Source organism: Phyllostomus discolor, chromosome 6 (genome assembly GCF_004126475.2).
Source record: "Phyllostomus discolor isolate MPI-MPIP mPhyDis1 chromosome 6, mPhyDis1.pri.v3, whole genome shotgun sequence".
In the NCBI taxonomy this organism is placed as follows: domain Eukaryota; kingdom Metazoa; phylum Chordata; class Mammalia; order Chiroptera; family Phyllostomidae; genus Phyllostomus; species Phyllostomus discolor.
The window spans coordinates 89,692,718-89,712,890 of record NC_040908.2 but is presented as its reverse complement, the minus strand read 5'-3'; the positions used below and the strand labels follow the sequence as shown (position 1 = coordinate 89,712,890).

At 37.9% G+C, this 20,173-nt stretch overlaps 1 protein-coding gene across 2 annotated transcripts in view; it reads right to left on the bottom strand.

The window, feature by feature from the left end:
- Positions 1–18,926, bottom strand: part of POGLUT3 (protein O-glucosyltransferase 3) — a 28,024-nt gene extending 9,098 nt beyond the window's left edge. The window contains exons 1-4 of one of the 2 annotated variants that reach the window (XM_028516992.2): positions 18,629–18,926; positions 3,933–4,130; positions 3,078–3,364; positions 574–790 (exon numbers count right to left, since the gene is read on the bottom strand). In XM_028516992.2, coding sequence (XP_028372793.1) covers positions 574–790; positions 3,078–3,364; positions 3,933–4,130; positions 18,629–18,830 — 904 coding nt within the window. In that variant the 5' untranslated portion in view covers positions 18,831–18,926. Of the gene's footprint in view, positions 1–573; positions 791–3,077; positions 3,365–3,932; positions 4,131–18,628 lie in introns of those variants that run through there. The other variant, XM_036028606.1, reaches the window with a different exon arrangement.
- Positions 18,927–20,173: the final 1,247 nt, after the last annotated feature.

Sequence of the window (20,173 nt, the reverse complement as noted above, 5' to 3'; positions counted from 1 at the left end):
AAAAGGCAGGTTTCTTCTACTCAGGGAGCTCAGTTTAATAAAATGTGTGTTGTGCCATAAACCAAAGGCCCTCAAACAGGGAGAAAGGAATTCAGATTTTAAAGAATTGAGAGAGGCCAAAAAAAGGAAAGGGGAGAATTCTTACAAAGTGTTGGAGGTAATATCCAAATTATGCTGTTATCATATTCTCTTAGATATGCATATAATTTCATACTTTTCAAAATTCTCTCTCACTTCATCTAGCAATATGAAGGCATTGAAGTCAGAATTAAGTTAGGTGACAATTTTACCAAGATATATGTTCAAATTGTATTTACAAGTAACCAACTCAAAAGAGACTCAGTTATGGTAGATTTGGACATTACTACTCCAACTCATACATCTTTAATTTTTGTAGTAGAAGGATCTTAAACAAACCTCTTTACAGTTTAGGGTCCTTTTTTTTTTCTTGGTTAGAAAATAAGAAAAATGGTTATTTAAATATATATAATATATATACCTCCCCTGATTAAACATCCCCTTCATTGTTTTTTTACCTCTAAGCTTTTTCTTAGATAATGAACTTGAATTTACCTGTATTTCCCTGAATAGAGAGGAGATCATTTGTAACACCCCTCATGGCTTCAAGTGTGGAGTGGGTAATGTCATACGTGGGAAGGATAATATCTTGTGAATCCTGAGAGCCACACCATGAAATGATAGGCAAAGGGCCAGGGGTTTCATTGACTTTTCGATGTTCTAAAGGCCAATCACCAAGATTAATATAAAATTCTAAATCTGGAAGAAGAACCTAAATAAACAAAAATATGAACATCAGTGCAGGGAAGACTTCACTCGGCCTTTGGTACTAAATGCTTTAATTCTTCAGCTTTCTTAAATATTTCAGGTAAAATTGAATGCTCGAAAATAGCAGCAACAGAAAGAAGCATGCCTGTCAGTCATCAGCAGCGTCAGAAGTCAAAGATGAGGATGATACATGGTCAATTCACTTAACCAGGAGTCAGCTAAACATTTTAAGTGGCTTCATATGACAAAAGTGGAGATTGTGTAGACAAGTATAAACAAGTGGCTTCCTTTCTGGCAGCTGCCTAAGTGAGTATCTACAAAGTTAGACTCAAGCCCTTGTTTTCTTTCTCTATCAAACCTCTCTATCACATCTACCTTTGATTCTGGAATCTGCTACTCCATTTCCATCTCCATGGTCAATACCAGTTTGGGCCTTTATCATCTCTTGCCTAGATGGTAATAGCTTACTTATTACCAGGTGTTCTGATGCTAGATTCTCTCCACTCTAATCTGCACTCCACACTGCTGCCCATATTTCTAAAACGCAAGTTCATGTTACTATCAGGCTTCATAGAACCTTAAGCCATAGAACAAGGTCTAAACTCTGGCTAGAACTCAAGGCTCTACTCTCTTGCTCCAGCTTACCTTTGACCCCATCTTCCATCTGCTTATTGCCAGTAAACTTCAGGCTATTCTCTGAAAATGCTTTCCACTTTAATATGCAATTCTCTCATGCTGGAATGTTCTTCTCCTGTTTATTTACTTGGCACTCTCATTTTTCATCCTAAACCCAGATCTAAACCCCAGTTACCTCCTGTATGACTCACCCTCCCAGGCAGTTTAACCTAGGTACCTACTTTTCTCTCAGGCCTATCACGTTGTGGCACAATTATTTGTTTGTATTCACATCCCACCTTCACTTTCAAATAACAAAAACAAGTTCTACTAGAGCCAGGGTCTCTAAGACCAGAGGTAAGTCTCATTTGTTTTAGATTTCTTCCCAGTCCCTGGGCAAAGAGCCTAGAACAAAAGGGAAGGGCAAGGGATGTGGCTATTCACACTATTGCTTCCCTAATATAATTTATAAACTCATTAGTAAACTCCACATCAGTAGTTCTGACTATAGAGCAGGGTTTCTCAAACTCAGCACTACTGACATTTTGTTGAGGGTAATTCTTTGCTGTGGGGGGATATTCTGTGCATTGTAGGATATTTTGCAGCATCCCTGGCCTCTCCCCACTAGATGCTACTAGCAATCCCTCAGTGGTGACAAACAAAAATGTCTCTAGACATTGTCAAATGTTCTCTGAGGGACAAAATTATTCCTAGTTGAAAACCACATGAGTACAAGATATAGGGATACAGGAGAGCGTGGACGGGTGGCAGCCCAGGAAGAAAGCACCACCTTTAGGGTCAGGTGCTCAAAATAACTCATATTGCAGGCTGGCCAGGGTTAGAAGGTGGGGCAACTATTTAAAATCAGAATGATTGCACCCAGACATTCAGCATGCTTGGGAATTTGTATAGCCTCTACCAGCAAAGTTGGCTTTTAGTTTAGGAAACTACCTTGATGGTCATTCTGGGTAAGAAATATAAAAATTGCCCATCTTCACGCCTAACTCTGTATGGTCAGGAAGAAAGAAGAAAATTCATTTTGAATTACTCTGCTTAAGAGTTTTGCAAATAGAGAAAGAAGGGCTGAATAGAAGAATGGGGAAGAGTGTGACTGAGGGTCTGATTAATACAGTGATATCTATTTTTAAATGTTAGGGGTTTTGTATATTGATTGATTGATTGATTTTACTATGTACTGGTACAAAATAACTTTTCTCTATTACTCCAAACTTCAACCTTCTGCATACAATATCTTTTAGAGGTGCTTATAGTAAAACAAGAAAGATGTGTTCAAAAATCAAGTCATTTTGAAATGAGGAGAAAAAAACAGATGAAGAAAGTAAAATCGGAATGGAAGGAATGTTCAACAGGAAAGGAAAACCTTTGGAAGTGACCTTGAGGCTGTAAATATCTGGGAGTGCACAGAAACTTTGGGAGTGCCCTGTGTCCTGCTTATCTGGGATAAAGGCTAAAGCCATTTAATGTAAATATTAAAGGAAAAGGAGATCCATGAAAGTGGAGAACTTACAAACACTCAGGAGGTAGGCCTCTTACATGCACATTTCCAAGCCTGGAATCCATTTCCATCCTTTGCCCTTATTCTCCTAAGCATTTAAATGTTACAACTAAATAATTAAATCATATTGTTTTTAAAATAAGTGAATTCATTCTCATACCTTTCTTGCCAGTGATAGCAAAATCTCATCTGAGAACATTTTGAAGTCTGTGTATTTCCCTAAAGGTCTCCGGTAGACGTGGTTATTGAGAATTGTGTAATGAACAATGGCACCCCTCTCTTCCCCAAACCTTTTAGGAACTTCATTTAGCATCTGCTGGAGATTAATGCTGGGGAAAGAAGCGAAATCTTTTGCAATCTGTGGTTCTTTGGTTGGACAAGAAAGAGTTTTCTGCCAGGCCTGAGGATCCTCTTCTGGACACTCACAGTACTCATGGTATACTGGTCCTAGGGAAGGCAAAACACACACAATGCCACACTTTATTAACCAGCACAAAGCAAGGAGTTGTTTCCACCCCTGATATGAACATGGGATAAACTCTAAGATTATCCAGACAGGAAAAGTCTGCCCTAAATACATCAGTAGCAAGACTAGTTATATCAGAGTCCTGTGCTTCTATCTTCTGTCTCTCTTTCATACCCCCTAGACAACGTACTATATATAGCACATGCTCTCTCCCAATATAACCTATTCTTGGTAAAGAAGCTGATAAATTTATTTCTAGTGAGTTATAAATGGCTGATGAACATAATGTGACTTAGCTTATAGAAAGAATGAAGAATACTGGAAATGGGGACTATAATGGCTAAATATCCAAGATCTTTTTCTTAGTATTTAAATCTCTTTAAATTACATAGTTTTCTTTCCCTTAAAATTTCAAGTTCAATTGAGCTTTAGGAGATACATATACCATGTTTAGTTTGTTACATATGACTTCAAAGTCATCATGACCCAATCTGAAAGGCATAGGATCTACACATGTGGCTGGCTCTGGATTATGTAATAATCACTTACCTTTCAAAATATAGGGAGACTGGGCTACATGTTCATCACCATAAAGGACCTCTATCTTCAGCCCTTCATTGGCAGTTTCATACATCCTATACCTCATCAAAAATGTTCCATCATTCCTGTCCAAAGGTTTAGGGACATGAATCCGGACTACCTCTTTAGGTGAGATAGATTTTATTACTACTTTGAATTGTGTTTGATCTGTAAGAAAAATACGTATAAATTACTAGTTCACACTTACTTTGTTGTAACAATTAGTGGATAGCTATCTCTACACAGAAGTTACTCATTTTTTTAGTATCAATGGTAAACAAAAATCATTTTAGTTTGGAGGGTCCTTGAGACCAGAAACTATTCTGGTTTATGTCTTCAAACCAAGGATCTGACTCAACATTGATTCATTAGTCATTCAATAAAGGTTTATTGAATGAACAAAATTAATTCATAAAAAGGCAAGGATGACAATTACCTTTCTGCTTATTTGATCTTTTCTCTTTAAAGAGGGTTGAAATCCATGAGTCTTAGAATAACAGAACTCTAAAACAATCCAACTTTCTCCTTGTAAGACATAGACAAGCTTTCTCTGAAAACCATTTTAATATCAAATAGCCCTCATTTCTGAAAAAATTTTCCTTTAACCCAAATTTCAAGTTATACATCTAAGCCCATTTTCTTAAGCAGAGAGAGATTACAGCTAGTCACCAGACCATGCACAAATATACATGTGCATACACACTCACACACCTTTGTAACCACTGGAGTTTACTTCTTTCTTTAAGTGTGTTTCTTCAGGTTGGAATGAAACAGTTATCCAGGATGATCTACATTTCTTTTAACTCCAAAATTCTGTCAGTTTTCTGTTCCAGGGTAAATAATACCTACTTAGAAACTTTCGCTTCTTTTCTGGCAGGAGATAGCTGACATAGGTAGGCTTTGGAATACTGTTGTGAACAATACATGTTATTGTGGCCTGGGTATAAATGTTGAGGCCTTTTTCCTGAGAGTGCAAAGGATATTTGTGCACTTGATCCTTAGCAGCTTTAAGAATAAAGATTAGTTACTTTTGACCCTGCAATTCCACTGCTGGGACTCTATCCTAAGAATACTAAAACACCAGTTCAAAAGAACCTATGCATCCCAATGTTCATAGCAGCACAATTTACAATAGCTAGATGCTGGAAGCAACCAAGATGCCCATCAGTAAATGAATGGATCAAAAAACTATGGTACATTTACACAATGGAATTCTATGCAGCAGAAAGAAAGAAGGAGCTCCTACCCTATGCAACAGAGTGGATGGAGCTGGAAAACATTATGCTAAGCGAAACAAGCCAGGCAGTGAAAGACAAATACCATATGATCTCACCTTTAACAGGAACCTAAATAACAAAACAAAGAAACAAACAAAATGTAACCAAAGACACTTAAATAGAGGACAGGCTGACAGTGACCACAGGGGAGAGTAGAAGGAATTTAAGGGGACAGTGGGAAGGGTTCACAGGAACAAACTTAAAGGACACATGGTCATAAACTAAGGGGAGGGTGGTAATGGGAGGGAAGTGGGGAGGGGTGGGACTGGATTGGGAGTAAAAAGGAGAAAACTGTATTTGAACAATGATTAAAAAATAAATTTAAAAAAAGAATAAAGATTAGTTACAAATGAAAATGAACTCATAATAACCCAAAACCTATGGGACACAGCACAGGCAGTTCTGAGAGGGAAGTTTATAGCAATACAGGCATACCTAAAAAAGATAGAAACATTTCAAACAAACAACCTAACCCTATGTCTACAAGAACTCAAGGAACAACAACAAAGACAGCCCAGAGCAAGAAGGAGGAAGGAAATAACCAAGATCAGAGTAGAATTAAATGACATTGAGATGAAAAGCACAATTCTAAGAATCAATGAATCCAGGAGCTGGTTCTTTGAAAAGATAAGCAAAATCAACAAGCCTTTAAGCAGACTCCAAAAGAAAAAAAGAGAGAAGACCCAAATAAACACAATCAGAAATGAAAGAGAAGAGATTACAGCAGATACCACAGAGATACAAAGGTTTGTAAGAAATTACTATGAAGAACTGTATGCCAAGAAATTTGAAAACCTAGATGAAATGGACAAATTTCTAGAAAAATACAATCTTCCAAAACTCAGTGAAGAAGCAGAAAGCCTGAACAGACCAATAACAGCAAATAAAATTGAAACAGTAATCAAAAAACTCCTGACACACAAAAGCCCGGGGCCAGATGGTTTCACAGGAGAATTCTACAAAGCATTTAAGGAAGAGCTAAACCCTATCCTTCACAGGCTATTCCAAAAAAATCCAAAAAGATGGAAGACTCCCAAACTCTTTTTATGAGGCCAGCATCATCCTAATCCCAAAACCAGATAAAGACACAACAAAGAAAGAAAACTTCAGGCCAGTATCACTGATGAACATAGACGCTAAAATCCTCAACAAAATATTGGCAAACCGCATCCAACAATACATTAAAAAGATCATACACCATGACCAAGTGGGATTCATCCCAGGGATGCAAGGATGGTACCATATTCGCAAATCAGTAAATGTAGTACACCACATAAACAAAAGCAAAGACAAAAATCACATGATCATATCAATAGATGTAGGAAAAGCATTTGATAAGGTACAACACCCATTCATGATAAAAACGCTCAGCAAAGTGGGAATAGAAGGAGCATTCCTTAACATAATAAAGGCCATATATGAGAGACCTACAGCCAACATCATACTCAATGGGCAAAAACTAAAATCTTTTCCAGTAAGATCAGGAACAAGACAAGTTTGTCCACTTTCACTACTTCTATTCAATATAGTACTGGAAGTTTTAGCCACAGCAATCAGACAAGAAAAAGAAATAAAAGGCATCCAAATCGGAAAGGAGGAAACAAAACTGTCACTGTTTGCAGATAACATGATCGTGTACATAGAAAATCCTATAGACTCGGCCAAAAAACTGCTCGACCTAATAAATGAATTTGGCAAAACAGCAGGATACAAAGTCAATATCCAGAAATCAAAGGCGTTTCTGTATGCCAACAATGAGATAGCAGAAGCAGAAATCAAGAAAAAAAATCCCATTTGATATAGCAAAAAGAAAAATAAAATACCTAGGAATGAACCTTCAGAAAACTACATAACACTGAAGAAAGAAATCAAGGAAGACACAAAAAAATAGAAACATATACCATGTTCATGGATTGGAAGAGTTAACATCATCAAAATGTCCATACTACCCAAAGCAATTTACACATTCAATGCAAAACCTATTATAATACCAATGGCATATTTCACAGACATAGAACAAACACTTCAACAATTTATATGGGACCATAAACGACCCCGAATAGCTGCTGCAATCTTGAGGAAGAAGAGTAAAGTAGGAGGGATCACAATACCTGATACTAAACTATACTACAAGGCCACTGTAATCAAAACAGTCTGGTACTGGCATAAAAACAGGCACATAGACCAATGGAAGAGAACACAGAGCCCAGAAATAAACCCAAGTCTCTATGGTCAATTAATATTTGACAAAGGGGGCAGCAACATAAAATGGAGTAAAAATAGCCTCTTCAACAAATGGTGTTGGGAGAACTGGACAGCTACGTACAAAAAAATGAAACTCGAGCACCTTACACAAAATTACACCTTACACAAAAATTAATTCAAGGTGGATAAAAGACTTAAATGTAAAACATGACACCGTTAAAGTCCTAGAGGAGAACATAGGCAAGAAAATCTCATATATTTCACGCAGAAACTTTTATACTGACATGTCCCCTAGAGCAAGGGACATAAAAGAAAGAATAAACAAATGGGATCTCATTAAAATAAAAAGCTTCTGCATGGCTAAAGAAAACAGTATCAAAATAGAAAGAGAACCAACTGTATGGGAAAACATATTTGCCAATGATACCTCAGACAAGGGTTTAATCTCCAAAATATATAAAGAACTTACACAACTCCACTCTAAGAAGACAAGCAACCCAATTAAAAAATGGGCAAGGGACTTGAACAAACAATTCTCCAAGGAGGGCATACAGAGGATCCAGACACATGAAAAGATGCTCAATATCGCTAGCTATCAGAGAGATGCAAATTAAAACCTCAATGAGATACCACGTCACACAAGTCAGAATGGCCATCATAAACAAAGCAACAAACAACAAGTGTTGGAGAGCTTGTGGAGAAAAGGGGACCCTAGTGCACTGTTGGTGGGACTGCAGACTTGTACAACCACTATGGAAAACAGTATGGAACTTCCTCAGAAAACTGAAAATGAATCTGCCTTTTGACCCAGCAATTCCACTGCTGGGGCTATATCCTAAGAACCCTGAAACAAATCCTAAAAAACCTATGCACCCCAATGTTCACAGCAGCACAATTTACAATAGCTAAGTGCTGGAAGCAACCTAGATGCCCATCAGTAAATGAATGGATGAAAAAACTATAGCAGATTTACACAATGGAATTCTATGCAGCAGAAAGAAAGAAGGAGCTCCTACCCTTTGCCACAGCATGGATGGAGCTGGAAAGCATTATGCTAAGCAAAGTAAGCCAGGCAGTGAAAGACAAATACCATATGATCTCACCTTTAACAGGAACCTAAACAACAAAACAAAGAAACAAGCAAAATATAACCAAAGACACTGAAATAGAGGACAGGCTGACAGTGGCCAGAGGGGAGATAGGAGGGAATTTCAGGGGAGAATGGGAAGGGTTTACAGGAACAAATTTAAAAGATACATGGACAAAAACTAAGGGGGGTGGAAATGGGAGGGAGGTGAGGAGGGATGGGTGAGTGGGCTGGAATGGGAGTAAAGGACAGAAAAATGTACTTGAACAATGATTAAAATAAAATAAAAAAAAAAGAAAAAAAAAGAATAAAGATTAGTTAATGCCCTAACCACAATTAATCACTTTTCAAAAAGTATTGAGTCCTCTGAAATCCACAGCCTAAGAAACAATAAGCTGCGACCAAAGTACTCACTCTTTCATCTTATAGCCCTCATATTATGAAATTAAGCATATTTAATATAGGGCTGGGAAAAAGTAGGTATATAGTTGTTTGTAATACATAATAGAATAATGAATAAACAAATAATAATATAGGAAGGAACTCTGTGTTTCCCATACTTACAGCTGTAAATTAACTTTTGCTCACTCCTATATGTATTTTTGAAGTTATTGAAAATGTTTGTACCTCCTATTTTTAGTTCCTAAGTGTTGTGAGTAAAATTTATACTTTCTTTTGGTGTTCAAAGGTTTTATTTTTTCTCATAGGTCAGGAGAAATGTTTCTCACTCTCTTCAATTTCATAACAGTAATGTAGTATCTGACATCTTGCTATTAAATAATAAAGTACCAAACATACATTTTGGGATATTTGAAATAAATGTGACAAAATTATTAAAGAGATCTGCTGAAATAAATTACCTATAATAGATAAATATAGGAGGTGGTTGTAAAAAAAAGATAATAATATAATATGAAATTATTTAAAATGTAGGCCAGTTACCTGAAATGCTTAGTGAACTGCATAAGTTATTGATTTATGTTATTTCCCACTTGGTTTCAGAGAAGCAATGAGGTGTTGCAGAGTGAAAAACAGAAAAGCAGAGTCTGGGGACTAGACAGTCATTTCCATTATTCCCTCTCAGGCTAGAAACAGTACAAAAAAGTTTTCATGTCTTCTGATCAGATAGTTCTGCTCTCCATAAATTTATAATTTTAATGAACAAAACCAATATAAGACAAGCATTATAATGACTGATTATTTTTGGAAGGAGCTGGATTTAAAGAAGAAAACTAGCTCCAAAATGCTTCATTATTTTTAAATTGAATGTATTGGACTAGATCTCTATGGTCTCTTCCAGTTATAACATTTTTTTTACTGTGAAATAGCATTTAAAAGGTATTATTTCAAAATAAATGTATAAAATATAGCCATTGGAAATATATATTTTAAATGGTTATTTTTGTAGTAATTTTTTATGGCTGTGTCACTGTTGGCATGAACTTAATGTTAGAGTCAATGCAAAATAATGATCAGGACTTAAATGGAAATAAACAATTCTAATCTCATAAAAGAGAAAATGAGAACAATGCAATTGCAACTTTCTTCAAAATGAAGTAATTTGCGTTCTCATTTGCCCTGGGGGTTAATATAATGGAACAGATTGAAGCTCAGCTTGAGTTTTTCTACTCCACAAATTGAAAGCTAATTGAATAAGAATGCAGTGACTATGTAGACAAAAGGAGGCTGGCAATATTAAAGTTTTATTACATCATTAGAAGCAGAAAATTTGAAGGCTTTTGATTTGGAAAGAAATCAAAAACATTGTTTAAAAATTCACTTAGCACTTATGTGCCAGTCTATAAGCTTTAAGTTTTCACATGTATTTTGTTTCCTACACAAACATATAAGGTAGGGCCCTGGCTGGGAAGCTCAGTTGGTTAGAACATTGTCCATATATTAAGGTTGTAGGTTCGATATCCCCATCAGGGCACACACAATAATGAACAAATGAATGCATGAGTAGTGGAACAACAAATTGATGTTTGTCTCTCTCTCTAAAAAAAAAGAACTTGTAAGGTAGATGTTGTCACCCCCATTTTACAGATCAGGAAACCAACTCTCCCTTGAAACAGATAAGTAACTCATCACATACATAAGGTCACATACATCAGAGTAGCTGAATTAACTTTGTATCCTGCTACTTTGCTGAATTTAGCAGTTCCAGTAGTTTCTTGGAATCTTCAGGGTATTCTAGGTACAGTATCATGTCATCTACAAGCAATGACAATGTCACTTCTTCCTTTCCAATTTAGATGCCTTTTATTTCTTCTTCTTGTCTGATTGTTGTGGCTAGGACTTCCAATACTATGTTGAATAAGACAGGTGAAAGTGGACATCCTTGTCTTGTTCTTGATCTTAAAGGGAAAGCTTGTAGTTTTTGCCCATTGAGTATGATGCTGTCAGTGGGTTTGTCACATATGGCCTCTGTTATGTTTTGGTATGTTCCATTTAATCCCATTTTGTTGAGAGTTTTTATTATAAATGGGTGCTGGATTTTATCCAGAAATCAGATGCATTTTTATGTGCTAATAACAAACTAACAGAAAGGAAAATTAAGAAAACAATCCCATTCACAACTGCTACAAAAGAATCAAATACCTAGGAATTAACCTAACTAAGAGTGTAAAAGACTTGTACTCAGAAAATTATAAGACACTGAAGAAAGAAACTGAAGAAGATACAAATAAGTAGAAACACAGACCATGTTCATGGATAGGAAAAATTAACATCATTAAAATGTCCATGCTACCCAAAGTAATCCATAGATTTAATGCAATTCTTTTTTTAAAAAATTTATTCACTTTTAGAGAGGGAAGGGAGGGAAAAAGGGAGGCAGGGAGAGGGAGAGAGAGAGAGAGAGAGAGAGAGAGAGACAGAGAGAGAGAGAGCCCGCGAGAGAGAAACATCAATGTGCGGTTGCTGGGGGTTATGGCCTGCAACCCAAGCATGTACCCTGGCTGGGAATCGAACCTGGGACACCTTGGTTCCCAGCCCGCGCTCCATCCACTGAGCTACGCCAGCCAGGGCTAATGCAATTCTTATCAAGATTTCAATGATGTATTTCACAGAACTAGAACAAATATTTCAAAAATTTATATGGAACCACAAAAGGCCTTGAGTAGCAACAGCAATCCTGACAAAGAGGGACAAAGTTGGAGGAATCACACTGCCTAATGTCAAAAAATACTATAAGGCCATAGTAATCAAAACAGCATGGTACTGCCATAAAAACAGACACATAGATAAATGGAACAGAACAGAGAGCCCAGAAATAAATCCACACTTTATAGTCAATTAATATTCAAGAGAGGAAGCAAACACATACAATGGGCTAAAGATAGTTTATTCAATAAATGGTGTTGGAAAAATTGGAAAGATACATGCAGAAAAATGAAACCAGATCACCTTCTTACACCACACACAAAAATAAATTCAAAATGGATCAAAGACTTAAATGTTAGACCCTAAACCATAAAAATCATAAGGAAAACATAGGCAGCAAAATCTTGGACATTGCACGTAGTGATATTTTATTGGATATATCTCCCCAGGAAAGGGAAACAAAAGAGAAAGTAAACAAATGGGACTATATCAAACTAAAAAGTTTCTGCACAGCAAAGGAAATCATCAACAAAATAAAAAGACAACCCACAGAATGGGAGAAAGTATTCTTTGATACATCTGATAAAAGGTTAATATCCAAAATTTATAAAGAACTTACAAAACTCAACACCAAAAAACCAAAGAACCAAACTAAAAAAAATGGGCAAAAGACCTGAATAGATACTTCTCCAAAGAGGACCTACAGATGGCCAACAGACATATGAAAAGATGCTAAATGTCACTAATCATCAGAGAAATGCAAATTAAAACCACAATGAGATACAATCTCACACCTATCAGAGTGGCTATCATCAATAAATCAACAAATAATAAGTGCTGGTAAGGATGGGGAGAGAGGGGAACCATTTTGTACTGTTGGTGAAAATGCAGATTGGTGCAGCCACTGTGGAAAGCAGTATGGGCATAGCTCAAAAAATTAAAAATGGATCTGCCTTTTGACCTGGTGATCCCACTTCTGGGAATATATATGAGGGAACCCAAAACACCAATTCAAAAGAAGATAAGCACCTCTATGTTCACTGCAGCATTATTTACAATCACCAAGATATGGGAGCAGCCCAGGTGCCCATCAGTAGATGCGTGGATAAAACACTATGAGACATTTACACAATGGAATACTACTTGGCTAAAAAAAAGAAGAAAATTTTACCCTTTACTCCAGTATAGATGAACCTGGAGAACATTATGCTAAGTGAAATAAGCCAGTCAGAGAAAGATAAATACCATATGATTCTACTCATGTGTGGAATCTAATGAAGAAATTGAATTAACGTGGAAAATGGGGACAGACCCATAGATGGAGAGCAGAATGGCACATGGGTGGGGAGGTGAGAGGTGGAGGGATTGAACAAAAAGGGAAATGGACTCATGGACATGAATAACAGTGTGGTGATTGCTGGGGAAGGGGGTATAATGGGACTAAATGATAATGGAAAAAATACAATAAAGATTAAGTTTTTTTTTAAAAAAGTGTAGCTGTGCCAATATTTGAACATTTGAGCACAGCATGAATCCTCTTTCAAAGCCCATCCTGAATCTGCTTGGCATATCATGTAATGTTAGCATGCAGGTTGGCAGAATTCAAGGTTGGAGGAATAGCCTCTGGCACTTTCTGTTGAATGCAGTTATCGTCTCCTGCTCCATTATTTAGGAACTTTATTCAGGCTTTCTGCAGCTGCCACCAAAGTTTTGACCCCACATGACTAAGGGAAAGAGTCCCAGAAGGCCAACTGGTTTTGCCGTGAGGCTAAATGGAACCCTCCAAAAATGCCTGCCTACCCGCTGACCATGCATGACCATTGTATTACTGGAGATCTGATGAAAGGGAATACTGAACTAGGTAGTCCACAGTTGGCAATGACATTTAATAGCTATGGGGCCACGGGCAAGGCATTTTAGCTTCACTGAACCTCAGTTCCTTGTGTGTAAAGTGAAAAGAATAAAATCTGTCCTTCCTACATTACAAGATAATTTAGGAGAACAAATTAAATAAAGCAAGTTTAAAAAGAAAAGTACACAACCAGAAGGTAAGACTATTTTATAAAAATATCATTACTGATGAAGGTAGGAGAGGAATGAGTCAAAAATGAACATAGCTGATCTTTGAACAACCCGAGTTTGAATTGCTTGGGGCCATATATGTGGATTGTTTCAATTCATATGCAATTGTCCCTCCATTTTCCTGGGTTATATATCTGGAATTCAAACAGCCACAGATTGAAAACAGTATTTTGATCCATGGTTGGGAATTGTGGATGCAGAAGGTTAACTTGATACATGATATGCCATTCCATATAAGGAACTTAGATATCTGTGAATTTGGGTATCCGTAGGTGTCATGGAACTAATCACCTTGTGATATGGGGAAACACTGTAGTTAAGTGTTTGGGAAAGTAAAAATTTATACATGGATTTTCTATTGTGCCAGAGTCAGCACCCCTAACCCCATGTTGTTCAAGGGTCAAGTATATTTGTATCCTACCATCTTGACATATTCTGACCACCCTCCCTGTACCCTTTCTTTCTTTTCTTCTACAGTTATTTCCTGAGCATCTCTGCCAAGCACTGTACTAGATGTTGGGAATATAAAAATATCAACAGGTTCTGTCTACATTCAAAATAGAAGGAAATATTCAACTTAGTCAGAGGTTAGTGAAAATACAGTTTTTCCCCCATTCAAGACCATAGGCCCCCTAATTTCTATCTGTGGATTCCAGTTTGAGATCCCCTGATTTAGACCATCCAAATTCACAACATGTTTGCTCTCTATGTACCTGGAGATATGCTACATAATAATGGTATTCAGACCCTATTAAACGAGAGTGATAATTACAGTAATAAGGGAATCTTGGCAAGTCATGTAAGGCAATCCACAGCTTAGGAAAAGTATGCCTCTTTTCCAATTAGCTCTTGCAGAAGGAAAAATTTCAGAACTTACAAATGAATGATGGTGGCAGAAGATATGAGGAATTGATTGGGTTTGTTTTTCAGAACTATAGGACAGCCTTTTGAATGGAAGCTAGAAATCAAGTGGCCTGAAATGAAACAAGTAGAGTCTAAGGGAATGAAAGTGAGGTTGTCTATAAAGACTTGGTGAAATTCTTTTTCTTTTTTCTTAAAACTTTTTTCTTGGATAAATTTTCTTGGGAAAAAAGAAGAGTGAAAAGCATTTCCTTACTCTCTTGCTATAACTACTGATGACACTAATGTGTTACTGATAACAGAATTAGAATGAAACAATATAGTTTCTTTCCTGTTTATTCCATTCTTAATCTAGTATAAGCATTATTAAATAATCTTTTTAAGTTACTTCACAACTTTTAAAAAATTGTAAAAAAAGCACATAACATAAATTTAACCATCTTAACCATTTTAAGTATACAGTTCAGTAGTGTTAAACATATTCACTTTTAGGCAACAAATCTCTATACCTTTTTCATTTTGCAAAGTTGAAATTATATACTGTTTTAACAACTTCCCATTTTCCTCTTCCATCAGCCCTTTGGTAAAATGTAACCTTTAATGGCTGTCAAATATTCTATCACATGGATGTATCATACTTTATTTAGCAATTACATTATGGTTGGTTATTTAGACTTACTGTAATACACAATCATTATGCTGCAAGAATATCCTTGTACATGAAGATCTTTGACTACATTCTGATCATTATCTCAGGACAGATACCTAGAAATCAGTTTACCAGATTAAAGGGCAAAGACATTTTTTAAAAATGACATTTACAAATGAGATTTTCATAACTATTGAGACTCACTTTTTTTGTACATTAGGCTTGACTGTGTTTAAAACTCTTGATACATTTGGACAATTATACTTTCCAGAAACACTTGACCAATTTGTGTTCCATTAGCAATGAAGGTCACTGTCTGGGAGTAACTCATTGCTGTTCCCTTAACAGCTTTGAGTATTACTACTTTAAAAAAAATGAAGATATTTTTAGAATAAAAAATAAAATTTCATTTTGATTTATAGTTCATTAACAGTAAGATTATCAGTATTTCATTTTAGATCATGTAATTTTCTTTTTTCACGTAGAAATTAAATTTACTTTTACATCTTCTTTCCTTTTTTTCTAAAGTTCCCCCATTATAACATAAAATTACTTTTAAGTTCCTGCCAAGATGGAGGGGTAGGGTAGGTATACTGTGCCTCTTCGCACAACCAAAAGAAGGATAATGACAAGTTTAAAAACAAGAAACAATCAGAACTCCCAGAAAATTGAACTGTATGGAAGTCCAACAACCAAGGAGTTAAAGAAGAAACATTCATCCAGACCATTAGGTAGGGCAAAGATGGGCAGCTGGGCAGAGAGGACTCACAGGAAAGTGGCAGCTGCAGGACTTGGGGAGGCAGCAGCTGGCAGAGTGGGCAGTTCCACACTTGTGTGCAGATAAATGGAGAGGAACAACTGGGGAGATGACAGACCACGAAACACAGAGTTCCGGTACAGGGAAAAAAAGACTCAAAGACTCTGACTGAAAAAACCTGTGGGGGTTGAGGTGGTGAGAGAAATTCCCAGCCTCACAGGAGAGTTCATTGGAGAGGCCCACAGAGTCCTAGATCATATACAAACCCACCCACCCAGGAATCAGCACCAGGAGGGCCCAGTTTGCTTGTGGGTAGGAGGAGGGGTGACTGAAAGCGGGGCAGAGAGCTGAAAAGGTGGCATTGTTCTCTCTCAAACCCCTCCCCCACATACAGCACCACAACACAAAGACTTGAGTAGCCTACCCTGGTGAATACCTAAGGCTCTGCCCCTTACTATGTAACAAGCACATCGGGGCAAAAAAAAAAAATGGCCCAAATGAAAGAACAGATCAAAACTCCAGAAAAAATACAACTAAGCAATGAAGAGATAGCCAACCTTTCACATGCAGAGTTCAAAACACTGATAATCAGGATGCTCACAGAAATGGTTAAATATTGTCGCAAAATAGGGGAAAAAGTGAAGGCCATGTAAAGTGAAATAAAGGAAAATGTACAAGGAACCAACAATGAAGGGAAGGAAACTGGGACTCAAATCAACAGTTTGGAGAAGAAGAAAGAAATAAACATTCAACCAGAATAGCATGAAGAAACAAGAATTTTAAAAAATTAGGAGAGACTTAGGAACTTCTGGGACAACTTTAAATGTTTCAACATCTGAATCATGGGGTTACCAGAAGGAGAAGAGAAAGAGCCAGAAATTGAAAACTTTGAACAAATAATGAAGGAGAACTTCCCCAATCTGGTAAAGGAAATAGACTTCCAGGAAGTCCAAGAAGCTCAGAGAGTCCCAAAGAAGTTGGACACAAGGAAGCTCACACCAAGGCACATCATAATTACATTACCAAAGATTAAAAATAAGGAGGGAATCTTAGAAGCAGCAAGAGAAAAGGAGACACTTACCTACAAAGAGTTCCCATAAGACTATCAGCTGATTTCTCAAAAGAAACCTTGCAAGCAAGAAGGAACTGGAAAGAAGTATGACAATTCATGAAAGGCAAAGACGTATATCCAAGATTACTCTATCCAGCAAAGCTATCATTTAGAATGGAAGGGCAGATAAAGTGCTTCCTAGCAAGGTAAAGCTAAAGGAGTTCATCATCAGCAAGTCCTTATTATATGAAATTTTAAAGGGACTTATCTAAAAAAAAGAAGATCAAAACTATGAACAGTAAAATGACAACAAACTCAACTATCAACAACTGAACCTTAAAAAAAAAGAAAACAAAAACAAACTAAGCAAACAACTAGAACAGGAACAGAATCACAGAAATGGAGATCACATGGAGGGTTATCAGTGGGGAAGGGAAGAGGGGTGTGAGGGAAACAGTACAGGGAGTAAGTAGCATAGATGGTAGGTAGAAAATAGACAAGAGGAGGGTAAGAATAATGGGAAATGAAGAAGCCAAAGAACATATGTATGACCCACAGACATGAACTAAGGGCAGGGAATGTGGGTAGGAGAGGGTGTGCAGGGCAGAGGGGAATAAATGGGGAGGGTGAACAATTGTAATAGCATAGTCAATAAAATATATTAAAAATAAAACTACTTTTAGAAAATAAACTATAAAGAAAATATACCCCATAGTGAAAGACTTTCAATCTGGAGATTTAAGAATCTTTTCTTCTGATTCTTAAGGCCCTGGAAAGTCTTTCTAAAACTAAAAATAAGTAGTCATAATTTTTTACTTAGCACTGGAAGAGGAGGCACTGGGTAATTCTGATTGATTCCTTGTTGCTAAAATAGCGTGCCAGCTGGCTCGAGGTGAATTAGCAAATCTTGACTGGCAACAGCTTGAAACTAGCAGGACAAGTTTTAAGAAGTTGCAAACGTAAGATGTGAAAAAGAACGTAGAAAGACGACTGGGCAGAGGGATTCCGGACATTCTACTGCGTTTCACTAATTCCTTTAACCTGCTTTCAAGAACTCAAAACTTGAAGAAAACAAAATTCTAGCATGCAAAAACTGCTTCCCTTCTGCCTATGGCGCTGACATTTCCTTTGTGGAGGAGCTGGCTTTTCAAATCCAGCAGGCCCCAGCAATGTAACCCAACAGGATTCTTGTTCTTGAAGATTCAATACGTGAAAGCACTCCCTGCCTGCTGGAACAGATCAGAGCCAGAGGTGGAGAGACCATCTGCAACGTGACTCACTCTGCGTTCATTAACACCCTGCGTGCCAAGCGTTAGGAACATCAGCCCCTGCAAGTCACCTGAGGAAGGGCCCTCGCAGCTCATTCAAACATTCATTCATACATTCATGCATTTTGTTGCGCTCCTCTCAGCCCTCTTTGTGGCAGGAAGAAGGGAAGAAGTGACCAGACCGAGGAAGGGCGACACAACACACCAGGGGAGGGGCACCACTCAGGCAGCGGCGGCTTTTTAGAGGCGCAGCCCTGGCAAGGGCGCGGCAGGGGCGCAGGGGAGCGAGCAGCGGGACAAGGGAGGCCCGCAGCTGAACGCTACCTGGGGGCGAGCGAGTGAAGTTTTGGCCCTCCGAGTTGACGGCCTGCAGGTAGAAATAGCGGACGGGCAGAACGACGCCGGCCTGTAGCCCGGGGCCCCACACCACGCTCCGCGGAGCGCTAACTTGCTCCCCGGGGGCCTCCGCAGCCACAAGCACTGCGTGCTGCAGCAACAGCAGCAGGGCCCGCGGGAAGCGGCCCATGGTCGCCCGGCCGCTGCGGTCCAGTTCTGAGGGGGCTTGAAGGGGTGGGCAGTGCCTCGGGAGAGGGCGGGGGCACACCCTGGGGCGGGCTGGAGCTGGGCGGTCCGTCGACCCGCCCCCCTCTCTAGGCCGCTAACCCAGGGTGCAGAGTAATCATTGGCCTGGCACTCTGCTTGGGGGTTGGCGACCAACCGGTCCCCTCCTTCACCAACCTTATAGACCCCATTGAGAACGGGAATCGTAGGTCTAGCAAAGAGAAACCAAGAGTGAGAGTCGCATCGTTGATCGCCAAGTCCAGGCCTCCACCTCTGGTTGCTTGAATTTGTCAACTGCTTACAGGAAATATTTTTTCTTTTTTAAAATTTATTTTTATTTTTAATTATATTTTATTGATTATGCTATTACAATTGTCCCAATTTTCTCTCCTTTGCCCTCCTCTACCCAGCAACCCCCATTCCCTCAGGTAATCCTCATTCATTGTTCATATTCATGGGTCATGCGTTAAGTTCCCTGGCCACTACTCCATTTCCTATACTGTACTCTAAAAGAGGCAAACTTGGTAGTGACTTCCTTGGGATGAAAGAACCCAGCACCGAAGAACTTTAATATAGTTTAGGGAAATGCCTTTAGACAGGAATTTCACTGGCTGTTCACAATGTTCTCTGTACTTTGGAAAGATTTTCAGGAACTCGTAGTAAATCAGATAAACTGCAGGCTACAGTGTGACATTACTTGGTATTAATTTCATTGCTAAATTTTATTTTGTAGGGGTGTCTGCATGTTGAAAACTTTTCTCTGCTCTAGCTATCACTTAAAAAAGTTATTTGGAACACTTTGTTCACATTCTTCTAAAATCAAACTTTAAACAGTTTCTAGAGAAATAATCTAAGGGTTAGCTGGTACCGGATAATAAAACACAGCCTAATAAATTATATAACAGTTGTGGCAACACCCAGTTGTTTTGAAAACACATCAAAGAAGACATAATTGTATCTGAACACTCCTTTAGCAATACTGAATCTGTCCCAACGTGTTTCCTTTCTCATCTTAACCCATGTCTTATAAAGCGTATCTCTTTAGATCAACAAATGCCTGACCAGATTCGTTATCATAAATCAAATTTGATTTACTCGACAAACATTAATTCAATGTTTACTATGTTTTAGACATTATACTTTAACATTATAGTGTCTACTATAGTACTATAATATAGCGTATACTATACACTATACTACAGTGTATAGTATATTGTATACTTTGACATTAAAGTATAGTGTCTCCTGTGGTTTAGTGGACAAGAAAAAGAGGCAGTGTACATAGTAATAGGTGCTAAAATATGGGTG